Source organism: Lepus europaeus, chromosome 1 (genome assembly GCF_033115175.1).
Source record: "Lepus europaeus isolate LE1 chromosome 1, mLepTim1.pri, whole genome shotgun sequence".
Taxonomy (NCBI): Eukaryota; Metazoa; Chordata; class Mammalia; order Lagomorpha; family Leporidae; genus Lepus; species Lepus europaeus.
In genome coordinates this window covers 182101506-182118183 of record NC_084827.1, presented here as the reverse complement: position 1 = coordinate 182118183, position 16678 = coordinate 182101506, and the positions used below count along the sequence as shown (strand labels likewise).

Sequence of the window (16678 nt, the reverse complement as noted above, 5' to 3'; positions counted from 1 at the left end):
GGAAAAGCGGACAGAAGTGACGGATCTGTTCTGAACACCGTGGGGAAGGCCGGGGGGCCCTTGGCTGGTGCCTTTGTTACTCAAGAAATGCACGGGCACCTCCCCCGTGCTGGAAGACGGAGAGGGAGAAGCCCGGGCCGCTCCAGCCACGGTGGCCGAGGGACAGCACACAGGAAGCAGACAGGGACAGGCCCGGGGCACAAGAACAGGGCCCGAGTGGGGGCCCTTGGGTGCAGAGCTAAATGGAAGGGCGCTGCCCTGTCGGTGCCAGGAGGGCAGAGGAGCCCAGAGGACGGGCGGAGGCGACGGTGTGCAGAGCGCAGCTGTGCCGGGTGGCTGGCGGGTGCGGGGCCTCCCCTCCCGGGCCTGGACGCAGCCTGCAGGGGCACGGAGGTCCCAGCTGTCTTTCAAAGACCCGGGGAGTGGGCCTGGAAGGGGGCTCTGCAGCCTCTCCCCAGCAGGTGCAGGATGGCTCCCGGCTCACCAGGAGCGGCTGCACGCCCGTGACCTCGGCCCCACAGCGTCCCCGTCCCCGTTGCTGCGCATCGGCTCAGAGCCGTGACAGTAACTCGCTCTCAGCGGCCATCGGCCGGCAGGTGTGCGCCCGGCCGGCACACGGGCAGTGCCTGGGAGGAGGCTGAAACCTGCCTAGAAGACAGGGCCTGCAGCGGCAGGAGGGGGCCACACCTTCCTGAGGGTCCGAGACCTGACCGGTCGCCCAGGGAGAGGACACAGCTGCCCAGACGCTGCTGCCGTGCGACTCTGGCGCGGTGCTAAGCCCCGGCCAAAGGCCCCTTCCTTCTGCCCGCACCTGGACTGCACGGTTTTCCCCTTTCGTGTGAGGGCTCGGCTCTGGGACCCCCACTCTCGTTAACGCTCTCGCAGAAGAGGAGGGGGAGCCGTAGGAGCAGGAGAGGAGACACCACGTGTCCCCCACCTGGGCCCCTACGACGAAACAAAACGCTGTGCTCCTGACGGGGCCTGGAGCAAGGCCGGTGACGTCCTCCCTCCCCAGTGCTGTCCACCGGGCCCCCCACGCACCAGGACCCCCACGCAGCAGGGGGTGCACACCCCACTCCCTCCACCCAGCAGGGGGTGCACACCCCAGGCCGCCTCCACCCGGCCCTGGGTGTTGCTTTTCTCCTCCGGACGGCCCACAGCGCCCCCTCCACCCTCGCCACCACCTGCCAGCTCTGGCCCTGCCTGTGTGCGGCGGCAGCAGCCCTGGTGTGGCCTGGGTCCGCAGCCTCTGAGCACTGGGATGCTGAGCGTCTCCGTGTGCTTGGCCCAGCACTGCGGATCACCGCTGCCTTTTCTCACTGGTTATTGTTCGGGGCGAGTGGCAGCAGTGCTGGACACAGCAGGCGTGGGCGTGCACACGGTACTGTGGGGGGTGTGCACACGGTACTGGGGGTGGCCGTGCACACGGCACTAGTGGTGGGCATGCACATGGTACCAGGGGTGGCGTGCACACGGTACTTTGGGGGTGTGCACACGGTCCTAGCAGTGGGCGTGTCCCGGTTCTCTCCCACTCCTCCGCTGCCTTTGCGTTTCTGGCTACTGTTGCATCCGTATCTGGCTCATGGGATGGCACACGGATGGCACACGGGATGGCACATGGATGGCTCACGGGATGGCACACGGGATTGCACACAGATGGCACACGGATGGCACACGGGATGGCACACAGAAGGGACGTGGATGGCACACAGATGGCACATGGGATGGCACACAGGATGGTACACGGATGGCACACAGATGGCACACGGGATGTGCAAGCTCGATGCAGCCTCCTCTCTCTGTTTCCATCGCTGTCTCCTGGAAGTTTCCTGAGCGATCCCAGATTGCTCTTCGTGACAGTCCAAGACTCCGTCTGCGGCGTAAACAGGCCCGTGCCAGGCCTCTAGTGACATCCCTTTGTGGGAGGCTGCTCGCCGCACTCTGCAATTGAGCCACGTGGCTCCCGCTCCGGCCGAGCGCCTTCCTTTGTCTGCCTCCCCCATGTCCTCCCTCCCCCTGCGTCAGACTGCACGGCCCAAGGCCTGGTCCACAGTGCCGTCCGGCAGGGCTGAGCCATCACGTGTGCTCCTGTGTGGCTCCTCACGTCGCATGGCCAACCAGAGCCCCTGCGAGCCTGCACGGCGAGCTGCGCTCCCATCATGCTCAAGGCTGGGAAGAGGCACAGCCTCCAGGTCGGGGGTGCAGCCTGGCTTCCAGCCCTGCCACCCGACGCCCACTGACCCCTGAGGCTCACTCCCGGCTTCTAGAAAATGCCGGTGAACAGCCTTGCCCCGCTGTGGGGGCTGAATGGGCGCACCTCTTTCCCTGCAGGCCAAGCTCTGTGAGCCCAGCCGCGCAGCGCATGGCCCAGCCAGCCAGCCCCTTCCTCCACCACCTACAGCCTGGCCAGGGAAAGCCGAGTGTGCCAGGCTGATCGTGGAAAATTCCCAACCTCAGATCACGGCTTGTCCCCAGACACAGTCACACAGGGCACCACCGCTTGTCCCCCAGACACGGTCACACAGGGTGACACTGCTTTTCTCCCAGACACGGTCACACAGGGTGCCACGGCTTGTCCCCAGACACGGTCACACAGGGTGCCACAGTTTGTCCCCCAGACACGGTCACACAGGGCACCACCGCTTGTCCCCCAGACACGGTCACACAGGGCACCACAGCTTGTCCCTCAGACACGGTCACACAGGGCACCACAGTTTGTCCCCAGACACGGTCACACAGGGTGCCACGGCTTTTCTCCCAGACACGGTCACACAGGGTGCCATGGCTTGTCCCCAGACACGTCACACAGGGTGCCACAGCTTATCCCCAGACATAGTCACACAGGGTGTCACGGCTTGTCCCTAGACATAGTCACACAGGGTGCCACGGCTTTTCTCCCAGACACGGTCACACAGGGTGCCACGGCTTGTCCCCAGACACGGTCACACAGGGTGCCACGGCTTGTCCCCAGACATGTCACACAGGGTGCCATGGCTTGTCCCCAGACACTTCACACAGGGTGCCACGGCTTGTCTCCCAGACACGGTCACACAGGGTGCCATGGCTTGTCCCCAGACACGGTCACACAGGGTGCCACGGCTTGTCCCCCAGACACGGTCACACAGGGTGCCACGGCTTGTCCCCAGACACGGTCACACAGGGTGCCACAGCTTGTCCCCCAGACACGGTCACACAGGGTGCCACGGTTTGTCCCCCAGACACTGTCACACAGGGCGCCACTGCTTGTCCCCCAGACACGGTCACACAGGGCACCACCGCTTGTCCCCCAGACACGGTCACACAGGGTGACACTGCTTTTCTCCCAGACACGGTCACACAGGGTGCCACGGCTTGTCCCCAGACACGGTCACACAGGGTGCCACAGTTTGTCCCCCAGACACGGTCACACAGGGCACCACCGCTTGTCCCCCAGACACTGTCACACAGGGCACCACAGCTTGTCCCTCAGACACGGTCACACAGGGCACCACAGTTTGTCCCCAGACACGGTCACACAGGGTGCCACGGCTTTTCTCCCAGACACGGTCACACAGGGCACCACAGCTTGTCCCCCAGACATAGTCACACAGGGTGTCACGGCTTGTCCCTAGACATAGTCACACAGGGTGCCACGGCTTTTCTCCCAGACACGGTCACACAGGGCACCACCGCTTGTCCCCCAGACACGGTCACACAGGGTGCCACGGCTTGTCCCCAGACACGGTCACACAGGCGCTCAGAGGCCACCCTGGGAAATGGCGTCCCTTGGCCGGAAAAGAGGCAGCTGGTGTCCGGGGGTGCAGTGGGGTGATGTTGTGCTGGGGAGGGGTCTGTTCTGGCCAAGCCCCTAACACTGGGGGCTTGACAGTCCTGCCTCTAAACCCTGCAAGCTACAGAATCTGGACAGAGTGGAGGCCGGGCAGCGAGGAGGCTCCGGGCTCTGCGGGCGCCCCAAGTGGCCACGCTAGGTGATGTCGAACGATCTTCTCAGAGCAGCCCAGGAGCCAGGTGCAGGAACCTGTGCCTGGCAGGTGCAGCAGGCCACCTCGTTGTGGGCGGGAGGGGCTCAGGACCGCCGGCCGCCCTGTACAACCCTGTCCTTGGAATGCCACTACAGCCCAGGCATTCGCCAGCCATTCCCGGCCCCTCCTGCTGTCCTCTGAGCCTCCCTCCGGGGCTGCGAGGTCCCCTTGTGCCATCCTCTGCAGCCCAACGCCTTCTCCAGCCTCGGCCTCCTTCTGTCCACCCCCGTGCCCTCTGGTCCGTCCTGGCTGTGGGACTCCCACGGGGCTGCCCTTCCACGTGGTCCCGGCCATCCACCTGCACAAGTGGCTGCTGCCACCCAGGTTTCCACATTTGTCCCTCGATGCCTCTGACAGCTTCGGGGCACTCGGCTCACAGCGCACGCCTGGTGTCCGGCCACGGCTCCTTGCCGTGGACCTGCTGACAAGCCACGGGCAGCAGCCTGGCAGCGCTGTCTGGGCTCCCAGCCACATCAGCCCAGGAGCCGGGAGCCCAAAGGCACCGCATAAAGCAAGCCGGTGGGAACTGAGTATGTTACTGCTGGGTGCGTGTGTGCGCGCACGTGTGGTGAGGGCGGGAGAAATGAGACCACCCCAACCCAGATCCAGACGACCCCCAAGTACCTGCCCTGCTGGCCTGTGCTGGGATCCCCCAACCCCCTCTCTCCCTCTTTGCAGCCCCTCCCATCGGACAGCCTGGAGCGGCAGCTCCCCCACCCTCATTGGGACCACACGGTTCCGTGGCAGAGCCTGGGTGGCACTGCTACAGCCACGGCCTTCTGGGCAGTCAGCTAGGGGCAGCCAGGCCCCCTGAGCCAGAGCAAAGCACAAGGACAGCTCCCAGCTCCAACGCGCACCCACCCCACAGCCAGGTCAGCCTGGGGAGGGGCAGGGCAGTGGGCAGTGGCTGGACCAGGCTCAGGACCAACACTGGGCTGGGCAGCGTGGGGGTGGGGAAGGGCTGGCGCCTGCAGGGTGCAGCAGTGACACATCCTGTTCCCAGCCCCCGGCTGCACCCTGCAGGCCTTCTGGAACCTTCCTGTCCTCGATGAATCTGGTGGGGGGGGCTCCCAAGGAGCCTGCGCAGGCGCTTGGAGAAGGGGACATCCCCACGGATGCTTCCCAGGAGCTGAGTGGGAGGAACGGGGCAGTGTGTCCAGCTCGGGGCTGCCCGTGGGTCTGGACAGGCCAGGCTGCGTGGGCGCCAGGGCAGGTGGACCCCAGGGCAGGGCACCCCTTGCTCCCTCTGCCCCAGCGGCAGCTGCGCCCCACGGGCCCGAGCGTCTCACCCCTGTCCCCGGGCTTGGTCCCTGCTGGGCCCAGCTGCCCCTCGCCGGCCGTCCCTTCCCCAGGCCGAGCTGCGCCTTGGAGCTGGCAGCCGCCCCCACCCTGCGTTCTGGGCGCGTCTCATTCGAACCTCCCTGCTCTGTTTATTTGCACAGCCAGAGACACAAAGCCATGCTCTGAGTCACTCCTGCTCCCAGTCGGCTCTGATTCACGCAGGAGGCCCGTGCGGGGACCAGGCCGGCCGTTAACCTCTTGTTTCTTGATGGTGCTGCAGCCAAAGGCGTGTGTGGGCTCCAGGCGGGAACCCGGGCCGAGTGAGCAGAGGGGAGCGCGCCCCACCCCTACCCCGGGCGCCCCACGGCCGCTCCCGTGATGGAAACTCACAAGGATGTCGGTCAGCGCCCTGCAAGCGCTCGGTCATCTGGCAAGTGAGGTCCCAGAATTTGCCAGAAATATGCGTCAAACGCCGGCCGGGGTGCAGAAGTCAGGCCTAACAGAAATCGGATTGCGGCTGAGACTCTCAGGGAGACTCGGGCCCGGCGAGGCGCCGCCAGGGCTCACCCCACAGCAGCAGGCTGCGGCACCTGGCACCAACCTCCCCTCAGCCCTGGTGCCCATCTCCTGGCCACAAGGGGGACACGGGCGCCCGGAAGTGCACACACCCACCCCCAACTGGGGTTGAGGAGGGAGAGTGAGCTCCACCCGCGGCGCCCATCTGAAGTGGTGGGTCATTAGGAAATGCTCCCCACGGACGCAGGCGTGGTTTAAAAATCAGGGAAGGAGATGCTGGAGTCCTAGCGGAGCGAGATCGCGGGGGGGAACGCACACGTCGGTCCTGTGACAAGCGCCTGGCACAGACACCCCCCTCCTGCAGCACAGAGACCCCAGCCCCCGCTGCTGGCACAGACACCCCCCTCCTGCAGCACAGAGACCCCAGCCCCCGCTGTTGGCACAGACACACATACCCAGCATGGAGACCCTGGCCCCCACCTGGCACAGACACCCCCCTTCCGCAGCACAGAGACCACAGCCCCCGCTGCTGGCACAGACGCAACCCCCCAGCACAGAGACCTCGGCCCCCGCCCAGCACAGAGGGCCCCCACCCCAGCACAGAGACCTCGGCCCCCGCCCAGCACAGAGGGCCCCCCACCCCAGCACAGAGACCCCTGCCCCTGCCTGGCACAGACGCTCTCCCAGCATGGAGACCCCAGCCCCCGCTGCTGGCCTGTGCCACCAGTGAAGCTGGGCTGTGTTGACACGAGAGTGGCCCGGCCTGTGCCAGAGTCACTGATGGGGTCTCCAGGGCTGCAGAAGACACAAAACACGCCTGCCAGCCACTTTCTCACCAGATTTCAGAAATGCCATGGGCACGTCCGGCAAGGGCCAGAGGCTGCATGGACACAGCTCTGCCGTGTGCCGGGAGCGCCAGTGGGGACGGCTCGCCTGGGTCCCCCCCTGCTGCCTCCCCAAAACACTGGCGTCTGTGTCCCAGGTTGCAAAGGTGACACAAAGGCCTGGCAGGGAGCTTAGCACACACAGTCGCCTGCCCTGGCCACGGTTTCTGTTCCTGTGGCGCCCGCAGGTTGAGAACAGCGCTGCAGGATGATGAGGTGAGCAGCCAGAGTGGCGGCCACGCTCACATAGCCTGTGCCACGGCGTTGGCCATATGGTCCTGTTTTGCCGTAAGTCACTGTTCTTTTCCACTGGGCGGAATTTATCGGTGAAGGTTTATCAGAGGGTCTGGAGGGGTGGTGGTTCTGGACACACGCCCTGGGGATGAGAAGGCAGGGGTAGGGGGAGGAAGACCCTGCACCCACAAGTGCCCCAGAGACCCTGGTGCCGGCCGCCCTGTCCACACACACACTGGGCCTCTCCCAGCCATGGGCACCACGCCACAGCCAGTCCCCTCACCCTGCCAGACTGCGGCCACACGGCGCGCAGCACGCAGGGAGCCACTTCCTGGGGCATTCGTGTTCTGCCCCCACTCCCCCGGGAGCTCCCTCGAAGCCGACTCCGGCCCCAGATCCTGCCTCCGTCATCAGATCTCTCCTCCGCGGGCAGGGCCAGGCTCCCCACACCTTCCTCCGCGCCGGACTTTTCTTTTTCAAATGAACAACAAGAAGTAGCTGCCTCTCTTGTTTCTGATTTCTTGGAATGTCGCTGGAGGGCCACGCTTTTCACGCGTTCCGCATTTCTTTTGTGAGTTCAGACTTTTTGCCCACGCTTTGTCCTCGGAACTCACGGCTAGAGGCTCGCTGTCGGAGAGGGACACAGGCCACAGGGAAACACCGGCTCCTGGCTCATTCCGTACACAGAAGCTTGAAGCGTCAGCCGACACAAAGTTGCCTTTCTGGGTACCCCTGGCGCTTGCTACATTCAGCTTGGCCAACTGTAGGAACCAGACACGACCACGGGCCCACGCACGCAGCCGTGGCTGTCCACGGCGTGGCTGCAGGGGTGGGTGGCCAGCATCTGGGATTCACCAGGAAGCCTGCCTTCTCCACGGATCCTGGTGGCAGGTGTGCCAAGGGAGGGGTTGGGTGGGCGCGCAGAGAGGCCAGGGCCCCACTGGCTCTGGCACCACAGGGAGCACCGGAGTGGACAGGGTGTCCAGTGTCCCTGATGGTGCTGGGCAGTCCAGGAAAGGACACTAGTGGGACGCTGGCCCCAGGGCAGGGGATGCGATTCGACAGCAGGGCCTCTGGCTCGGTTACTGGAAGCAAGAGCGGCCACAGGGGCGAGTGGGGAGTCCTGAGGGGGCGGGGCAGGTGCCGGCGACCCCGTGCTAACGGGAAAGAGGCCCCTGCAGAACCTAGAGGCCACACCCTCCCGAGGCCGCGCTCCCCAAGGGTGGGAGAACTCAGGCCACCTTGGAGGGGCTTCGAGAGGCGTGACCGACCCACTGTGGAAACCCGACGGCAAAGCAGCAGCCGCAGCACCCCGGTGTTGAGGCACATGCTTGGGGTGTTCATGTGCATGTGCGTGTGTGCACGTGTGGACATGTATGTCTATATGTATCTGTGTGTGCATGTGCATGTGCACACGTGTGTGGATGTCTGTATGTCTGTATCTCTGTGTGTGTGCATGTGTGTGCATGTGTTGGCCTGTGTGTCTATATGTATCTGTGTGCATGCGCACGTGTGGGGGTGCATTGTGTATGCACATGTGTGTATGTATCTGTGTTCACGTCTGTGCGTGCAAGTGTGTCTTCATGTGTGTGCACGTGTGCGCACATGTGTCGCATGGACATGTGTATCTATATATCTGTGCATGCAAATGTGTCTGCACATGTGTGGACACATGTGTCTCTGTGTATCTGTGTGCACATGTATGTTGGGGAAAACATATGTGTCTGCGCACGTGTGTGGACATGTGTGGTGGGTAAGAGCTGGACAGGCCGGGATCCTCTCCCAGGCCTCCGGCCTCCATCTAATGAAAATTTCCCGAATTAGCAGAAAACGAGCACACGTGGTTTATTCCGGAAACACTGGCTTCAATTAACGGCAAAAGCCATGGTGCAGCGTCGCACTGGTCATCCCTCGCCGAAGACCGGGCGCGGTCGCAGCCGCGATTAATTACGGCTGCGCCGCGAGAGCACGGAGCAGGGACAAGCAGAGCGGAGCCCTGGGAGCGGAAGCACACGCCAGCCTCGCTCTTGTCCCCCCCCCACCCACCCGGCCCCTTTCCCTCTCTGGGTGGGAGAAAGTGAAATCACACAATGGACGGGAAACAATGCTCATGTGAGCTTCAGAAAAGCACCCTGGCGTCGGCTGGGAGAGTCCCTGGCCACGCGTCTGCGGGGACCCCCAGGAAGGCCCCGAGGCACCCCCAGGCCGTGTGGCGACGCCGTGCCCTGGCCTCCCTGCCCTCCGCAAGCCTCCGAGGCCGCCGGCCAGGCACCATCTCCCGCAGGAAGCTGTCTGGAGGTGCATCTCACGGGCTCTGACCGCGGTCTCTGTACAGAGTGCACCCCCAGCCACGGAGGCCCTGGGAGCAAACCAGTGCTGAGCCGCCACCTCCTGTCACTGACCCCGGCCATGCCAGCTCACGCTCAGATGCCCGCACACCTGCAGCCCCTTGGCGCTCTGCCGTGGCTGTGCCGGCCCCAGTGCCCGGTTCCCTGAGCAGCCCAGGCCAGCCGAGTACCAACCCCTGGGAGTTTACCGTGGGCCCAGCAGGTGGCTCCGCCCGCACCCCACCCAGGACCTCTGCTTCCCGTGGCATGTGAGGCCCCTGTGACTGAGCAGGGCCTCGGGCGGGGCCACCCTGGGCAGTGCTGCGGCCGAGGCCCCAGGGGAGCTGGTCACGCAGCTGGGGTCTGGGTGCTCTCCCACAGCTGAGACGCCCCTGGGGGACTCTCAGCCATAATCTCTCGGGAACAGCGGGCAGGGCGCTTGTGCCCATCAGCCGCTAGGCCTCTGGGGGCCTTGGCGGGAAGAGAGGAAGGGTCCCCTGAGCTGGCAGTGCAGGGCCCGGTGTCCTCTCCCAAGCCTGCCACCCTCTGCTTCCTCTTGGGGGCCCCGCACAGCCCCAGTGCCCCATGGCGTTGTTCGGCCATCACTCCCTGCGTTCGTATCCTGGCTTCGCCGCTCCCGAGGAGGCTGGCTTCTGCGTCTCCATAACCTGAGACGCAGCACAGAGCTGCCGGGGACTCACGAGCCGTGGAATTGCTCAACGCTGAGGTTGCTCCTGTTCGAAACTGAACAAAACAAGCAAGGGTGCCACGTAACAGCCACGTCCTGGGGGAGCGGGGGGGGGGGGGGGCGGCTCCTGCTTATCAGTTAATTAGGAGGAGCTTGGTCATGTCACAGCCGGGAAAACAGGGAGAAGCGAACGCTGCCCTGAAAACCCGGCCCACGGCACAGACCCTGCGGGCTCTCACCACTCCTAGGCTCTGGTCCCGGACCCACCCTGAGATAAGTCTCTCCCGTCGGGAACACCAGCCCCGCCGGCTGGCTCTGGCACGGTGGCCCCAGTGCCCGAGCAGCACTGGGACAACTGAAACGGCCCATTTTGCACCCAAGAAATGACCAGGACCCAGCATGCACCAGGATGCTAGGACACAGCAGCCGTCGGCACCAGCAAAACACTGCTTTAAAAAAGTGGCAGGGAGGGGAGGAGTCGCCCCACACCTGGGCTGCCTGGAGCCCCTAGAAACGCCCACCCAGAGCCCCCGCGGTGATGGCTGCTCCCCCACGGGCACCGCGCTGCTTGGGCCCCAGCGTGAGCTCCCCCCAACTATAGCTCCAGCACACGTGAGAGTGCGTGGCGGGGAGGGGTGGGAGAGAGGCGCACCGCAGCTCCCGGCCTCTCATGCTGGATGGCGGCGTCACCATGCTGCCTGCGGTCTGTGCCGATTTAATTTCAGGACCGTTAATCCTCGGCACGGCGACACCGCGGTGCTCGCCTTGAGAAACCAGAGCGAGCCGGCTCCTCCCCCGCGCTCCTACACTTTGCGGTGACTCAGCATGTCCCGGGGAGGTGATAAGGCCTTATTATGTACGCATCAAGGCAAACCACGGCGAGGACCAGATTTACCGCGTCCAGAGCTTGCTGGAAGTGACCCGCAGCTCCCCGCCTCGCGCACTCCTGCAATGCCCAGTGGCGCTGGGTGAGGGAAGCTGACCGCCGGCGCTGCTCCCCGTGTCCGGAGTGTCCCGCAGGCAGCTCAGCGGCCTAGGGGCTCCCCTGCACCCCCGGCTCTACTTAAGGAACTGCGTGCGTTCTCTCCAGAGCCTGCGTGCGCTCCGACTTGCAGAGTGAGGCCACGGCAGCACGCACGGGCAAACCCGCATGGCACTGGAGCCGAGACTGAGCTCCTGGCCCGTGTCTGCTGAGCTGTCCCCCACTCCCCCAGCTGCCCAGAACGTCTGGAAACTTCCGGAGAGGGGTAGACTCAGAATGTAACAGAAAGACCAGCACGCCCTGTGGTCTGGGTACAAGGAGCACTGGCAACAAAAAAGCATGGGCCCTTTCCCTCCCGGCGAAGCCCCCAGGAGGCCCCCAGCCCCGAGCTCCCTCAGTCTCCCCGCCTGGTACCCTGGAGGGGCGCCGTCTGCGGCCACTCCACCAAGCTCAGCCCCCAGAGCGCTGCGGTCCGTCGCATAGCAGACCCAGAAGTGCACAGGCACACGGGGAGCCCTCCGCCGCTCCCCCCAGCACGGCGGGAGCTCAGATGCTGGGGGCACCCCTGTAGCCCCTGAACTGCTCAGGGACTCCTGGCTGGGCTGCAGCCCTCTTCCTGAGGGAAGGAGGCTCCTGCCCCACTCTTAAAGGACCCGAGAAGCGAAAGTGCCATTCTCTGTGGGGTTCTGGGGACGCTGGGCTGCGGGGGCTGCCCCTGGCCACCGGGCACAGGGCAAGACCACGACGGGAAGCAGGCGGCCAGCCACTGCCACTCGGCTCCCAAAGGCGGTGCAGCTGTGGGGGAACCAGCAGTGGCATCTGACGCGTGGCTCGGGCTGGGCACTTGCTGTCACACAGTGGGAGCCTGGGGACAGAGCCGCGTCCTGGCTTTTCCAGGTCCGATCCCGGAGATGTGACAGCCATCAGCCATGCCCAGAGAACAATCCCACCGTGCCTCAGTTTACATCAGCAGGAAGATCTCATCCTCACCGCGTGTCCTCCTTCCACAACACGCATCCGGCTGAGGCACGGTTTGATCCAGCCCGGCTACACTGGCAGGTGTGCAGGGGAGCAGAGACCCAGCGGCCGTGGACTCGGGCTTGGGCTCAGGCTCGGTGTCTCCCTCTCGGCGTGGATGTCCCAGACCCTGCATCATGGGTCTCTCCACGGCTTCCATGGACAGGGACTTGGCAGTTCTGTGTCTGACGATGGCCACCACACACTTCCTAAAAGCAAACACAGGGTTCCTTGCAGGGTTGGGGGGTGCAGTTTCCAAAATGTCCGTGGAAAATACACGGGAAGAGACGCACTCTTTCTGACCGGCTGGGCCCCCTCCCGGGCTGCGGGAACTACAGAGAATGGCTTCTGGGCAGGCCGACCTCACAGCCACAGGCGGCTCCGTGCTCTGGAGAGAGGCAGGGCCACGCACACGGCCTCGGGGCAGTGCGGCCCTCTGCCCAAAGTGAGGCTTCAGTTTACTGCTCTGGGGCAAAGCACGGCAATAATTCCTCACGCGACTTGCTCTTTCAAATATAAGGATGTAAGGTATTTCGTGATAAGAGTGGGTCCACAGCAGGCTGCGCCCCATCACTTGCAGAGTCCCACGCGGCCAGAGGCCGACCCAGCCCCAGGCCGTGGTCCTGCTTCACGGGCCTCACAGGCACGTGTGCGTGTGTGTGTGCAGAACGCTGCGTGCTTGCATCACACGTGTGGACTCGAGGGACCACACGGAGCACTTCCAAGGCAGTTTCTGTTCTCAGGGCTCGGCGGGGGCCGGCTTCCACAGGCGCCCGGCGCCCGGGCTCTGTCTTCTTTACGACTTTGCTTCTCGGCTCGGTAACCGGCTCACCTCCTGGCTGCCTGCGGCGCCTTCTTTGCTGGTGGACGGCTTTGTGTGCGGTTTGCTCTCTTCAGCGCAGGGGCAGACAGCAGCAGCCAGGGCACCGTGCGTCCACGGGGCCCCACGGACACAGGGAGGGACCCGAGACCACCCCCGAGAGTCCTCGAGAACCAGCTCTCCACGTGCCCTACAAGCCATTTGCTTTTCGCTTTTAAGCCCAAGTCCTGGGGCACGCTCTCTGCTGCGGAGTTCAGTTTCTGACTCTGGCCTCCGCGGCCTTTCTACCCAGAACGTGATAAAAACGCAACTCTTCGGGCTCCCGACCCGCCTGAAACACTGGAGTTTCCAGAAAACCTCCATCAGGGGCTACATTGCAAAAGACCTCAGAGGCCACGCGCAGGCCCCCCAGCCCCCAGCCGGCCTGCCGGGCAGCCAGGCCTCCCTGGGCCAGGAGGGATCACCAGGGACGTGTAGGTGGCCAGGAACCAGCCCGCGGAGCTGGCTCCCCGCACCCCATCTCGCTCGCGAGTCTGCAACAGAACGCTCCTTAACCTCAGGTAGCTCGGCTTTGCTCTCTGCCCCGCGGCCATCGGAAGCTCTGGGCTCTGCATTTCTCTCCCACAGGGAGTTAATTTTTTCTGCAGACCACTGGAAGGGGGTTGGGGTGCGGGGCTCACAGGGCTGGGCGGGGGGTGGTGGGGGCTTTCTACCCAGAGCAGAGCCGAGCACACCGCAACGCCTTACAAGGACCAGGCCCCCTCCCCGACGCCACGCGTGGCTCTGCCTCTGCTGGGGCTCGGGCACCTCCTAGGTGCACCGAACAGAGGGACACAGCTGTCCGTGTGCAGACACCTGATCTGTTGTCTGACTGTGTGTCCAGATCCCAGGCCAGAGCAGCCATCCAGAGCGGGGGGCTCACTGTGTGCTGGGCTTCTCCCTGCCGGGGAGCACCGCACGGGCGGCTCGAGGACCCGGCTCTTCCGCATGGCAAGAGCTCCCGCACCGTGTCCACGTCTCCGCTGACACGCAGCAGCGGCCCCTCTCAGGGGAGTTACAAACGCCACAGGTCACCTGGCAGTGTTTTCAGGAAACAAACTCATTGTGACTGCGTTCATACGAATGGGCGGCAAAGGGAAGGACCGCAGGGGTGTGCACCTACTAGGCAGCGTCTACTCCAAGAAGCCGGCTTCCGTGAGCGCATCAATGCGTCCAAGCACAGGAAAAGTAAAAACCAGAACCGGGACCCCAGATGGACGCTTGCTTCCCGAGCAGCTCGCCCTAGGCTTTCAGGGTTATCTGCCAAGCGAGCTCTCGGTCCCCTTCTCGTACTCGTGACGCACTCTCTGCCGTGCGACCTACGGCGAAGTCTGCTGCACGGAGCGCGGCTGCTGTGCCACGAAGCTTAAACGTTCCTCCTCATTCCTGCGTCCTGGGATTTGTTTTCACTAATTTTCTGAGGATCGCTTTGTTGGCACTTCCCTTAAACAAAGCTGCGTGTGTGTGTTTAAAAAAGACGACATTCCTCCTCAGCCGAGCGTGGCACGGCGTGCAAGCCCAAGGAAGTATAGAGGCTCATAATTCAGGCTGCAAAACCCCGATCCATCTATTACCCGCGGCAGCGCTCACCCCGCAGCCAACCCAAACTTTCTTTCTAGAGAAATATGTGATCGAGACACTTCCCATCTGTTTGTGAAAGACAAGAGGCGATTCCCACAAGCTCCTCTCTGTTAAAAATGCTTTTTTAACAAAAGCTATAAAACGGACATGATTTTAGGGGGAGATTTCATCAAAAAGAATTTGCAGGGACGCAAAAGCAAAAGCTAAAAAAGCAAACTAAATGCACCTGCGCGAGCGCAGCCCTCCGCGGCCACGGCCAGAGCGTGCGGGCACCGCGGCCGGGTCAGGGAGGCCGGCTCGCCCGGAGCCCTCCAGCGCGCAGACGCCCACAAAGCGGCGAGACGCGCCAGGACCTCAAGCCTTCCCCCGCCTCCCCACGGCGGCGCGCGCCCCTCCGCCGGCCCGCACGGCCGCGGCTGCTCCACCGCGGCTCCGGCGCCCGCGCCCTGCGCCCTGCGCCCTGCCTTGTGCGCGCAAGGCCTCCGTTCCCGGACCCCGACGCCCGCGCTCGCCTGTGGAACTGGACCCGACCCAGGCGCTCCAGGTTCGAGGCTGCCCGGAGCGGTCAACCCCGGGTCCTCTCCTGCAGACCGCTGACAGCCACAGGCTCCGAACCGCAGTCTCTGCGCCCTTGGCGCGGGGCAGCCCTGGCTCAGCGGCTGCTCTGGCTCCGGCGCCGCCGACGCAGGGCACGGTCCTCCCGCGCTCCCCAGGCAAACCCCGACGGCCATGCACCCACGGCGCGGGCCGGGCTTCCCTGCAGGAGCGTCGGCGCGGGGAACGCGGTCTGGAGCAACTTCCCAGGCGACCTCCACGGCGAGGGACGCACAGAGCCGGGAGTCCCCGTCTCGCTGCCCCAGGGCGGTCCCGGGTGGTTTCCCCCTAGTGCCACCTCCCCGTCACGGCCACCCACGAGTGGAACAAGAGACCGTTTGTCGACAGCTCGTTCGGACCGCGCCAAAGGGGCTTCATCACCGTCCCCGGCACGGAAGTTGGCCAGAGGCCTGGGGGGCGCCCCGGGAGCTCCCAACCGCCTCCCATCCACGCCGCTGCGGCCCCGGAGGCCCCGTCGCGCGCGCACACACACCTACCCGGGCGCGCGGGTCCGGAGGCGGGAGGCGCGGCGCTAGTGCGAGGCGGACATGGACCACGCACCCTCCATGCGCCACACGGAGAAGGCGTAGCTGAGGCGCTCGTGGGCCACGTAGCTGCAGCTGGTCATCTTATTGTCCATCTCGTCGCTCTGCAGGACCTGGTAGAGGAAGTCTATGTATCTGGCGGCCAGCTTGAGCGTCTGGATCTTGCTCAGCTTGTCCGACGGCAGCGTGGGGATGATCTTGCGCAGCGCGGCGAAGGCCTCATTGAGCGACTGCGTGCGCTGGCGCTCGCGCACGTTGGCCAAGATGCGCTGGCTCTGCAGCTCCTCGAAGGACTGCGCGCTCGGGCTGCCTTTCTTCCCGCGCTTGCCCGGGGTCGGGCTGCCCTCCTCGCTCGACTTCTTACTGTAGCGCCGCTTCCGGCCGAAGCGCTTGGGCTGCCGCTCCAGCTCCTCCTCGCTGGTGCCCAGGCTGTCCACGGGGGACACGGGCGAGCTGGAGCCCTCCTCCATGGCGCCCGCGCGGCGCGCGTGGGGCTGGGGGCGCCGGGGCGCCGTGCGCGCGCTCGCGGGGTTGCTGCTGGGGCTCTGGTTGCGAGGCCGGCCGGTGCAAAACCGAGGTCTCCCGGAGAGGAAGTTATTTTAACTTTTTTGGAAACTCTAGCCGGGCTGGGCCGCTAAATAGTTGTCAGGAGCGAGGGCGGCGCGCTGATTGGCCGCCGCGGCCGGGGGGCAGGGCGAGCGCGCTCCAGGGCCTGCGCCGGCCGCCCCCGCCCCCCCAGCCCCCCCAGCCCGGCGCGCCACTTTCAGTTTTGCCTCTTCGGCGGCCCCGGCCTCGGCCCGCATCGCCCCAAGACGCGGTCCTCGCGCGCCGCCCGCGCCCTCGCCGCGGGCCGCTCGGAGCCCACGGCCAGGCAGGGCCTGGCTTTGTCTCCGCCTCCCCGGGGAGAGGGGGCCGCGCCGGGCCACTGGGTCTCTGGCCGGGTGCAGGAGGCATTCCGAAGCCAGATGCGCTCCCGGAGGTGAGGACGCGACCTGGACCCTCTCTGGGGGCACCCAGTCCCGAGTGCGCCTTCGCTGGCCCCGGGAGGGCGCACACTCGGGCCTGAGGCTGGGGATCTGCGGGCGCGTGTGGACACTCGGTGCGGTCCGGAGACGCCCGTCTCCACTCGCGCACCGCCCGTCCCGGCC

The 16678-nt window shown here is 65.1% G+C and overlaps 1 protein-coding gene across 1 annotated transcript in view; it reads right to left on the bottom strand.

The window, feature by feature from the left end:
• Positions 1-16000, bottom strand: part of TWIST2 (twist family bHLH transcription factor 2) — a 38815-nt gene extending 22815 nt beyond the window's left edge. The window contains exon 1 of the mRNA XM_062202718.1: positions 15483-16000. Within this exon, the coding sequence (XP_062058702.1) occupies positions 15518-16000 (483 nt within the window). The 3' untranslated portion in view covers positions 15483-15517. The remainder of the gene's footprint in view (positions 1-15482) is intronic.
• Between the last annotated feature and the right edge of the window lie 678 nt (positions 16001-16678).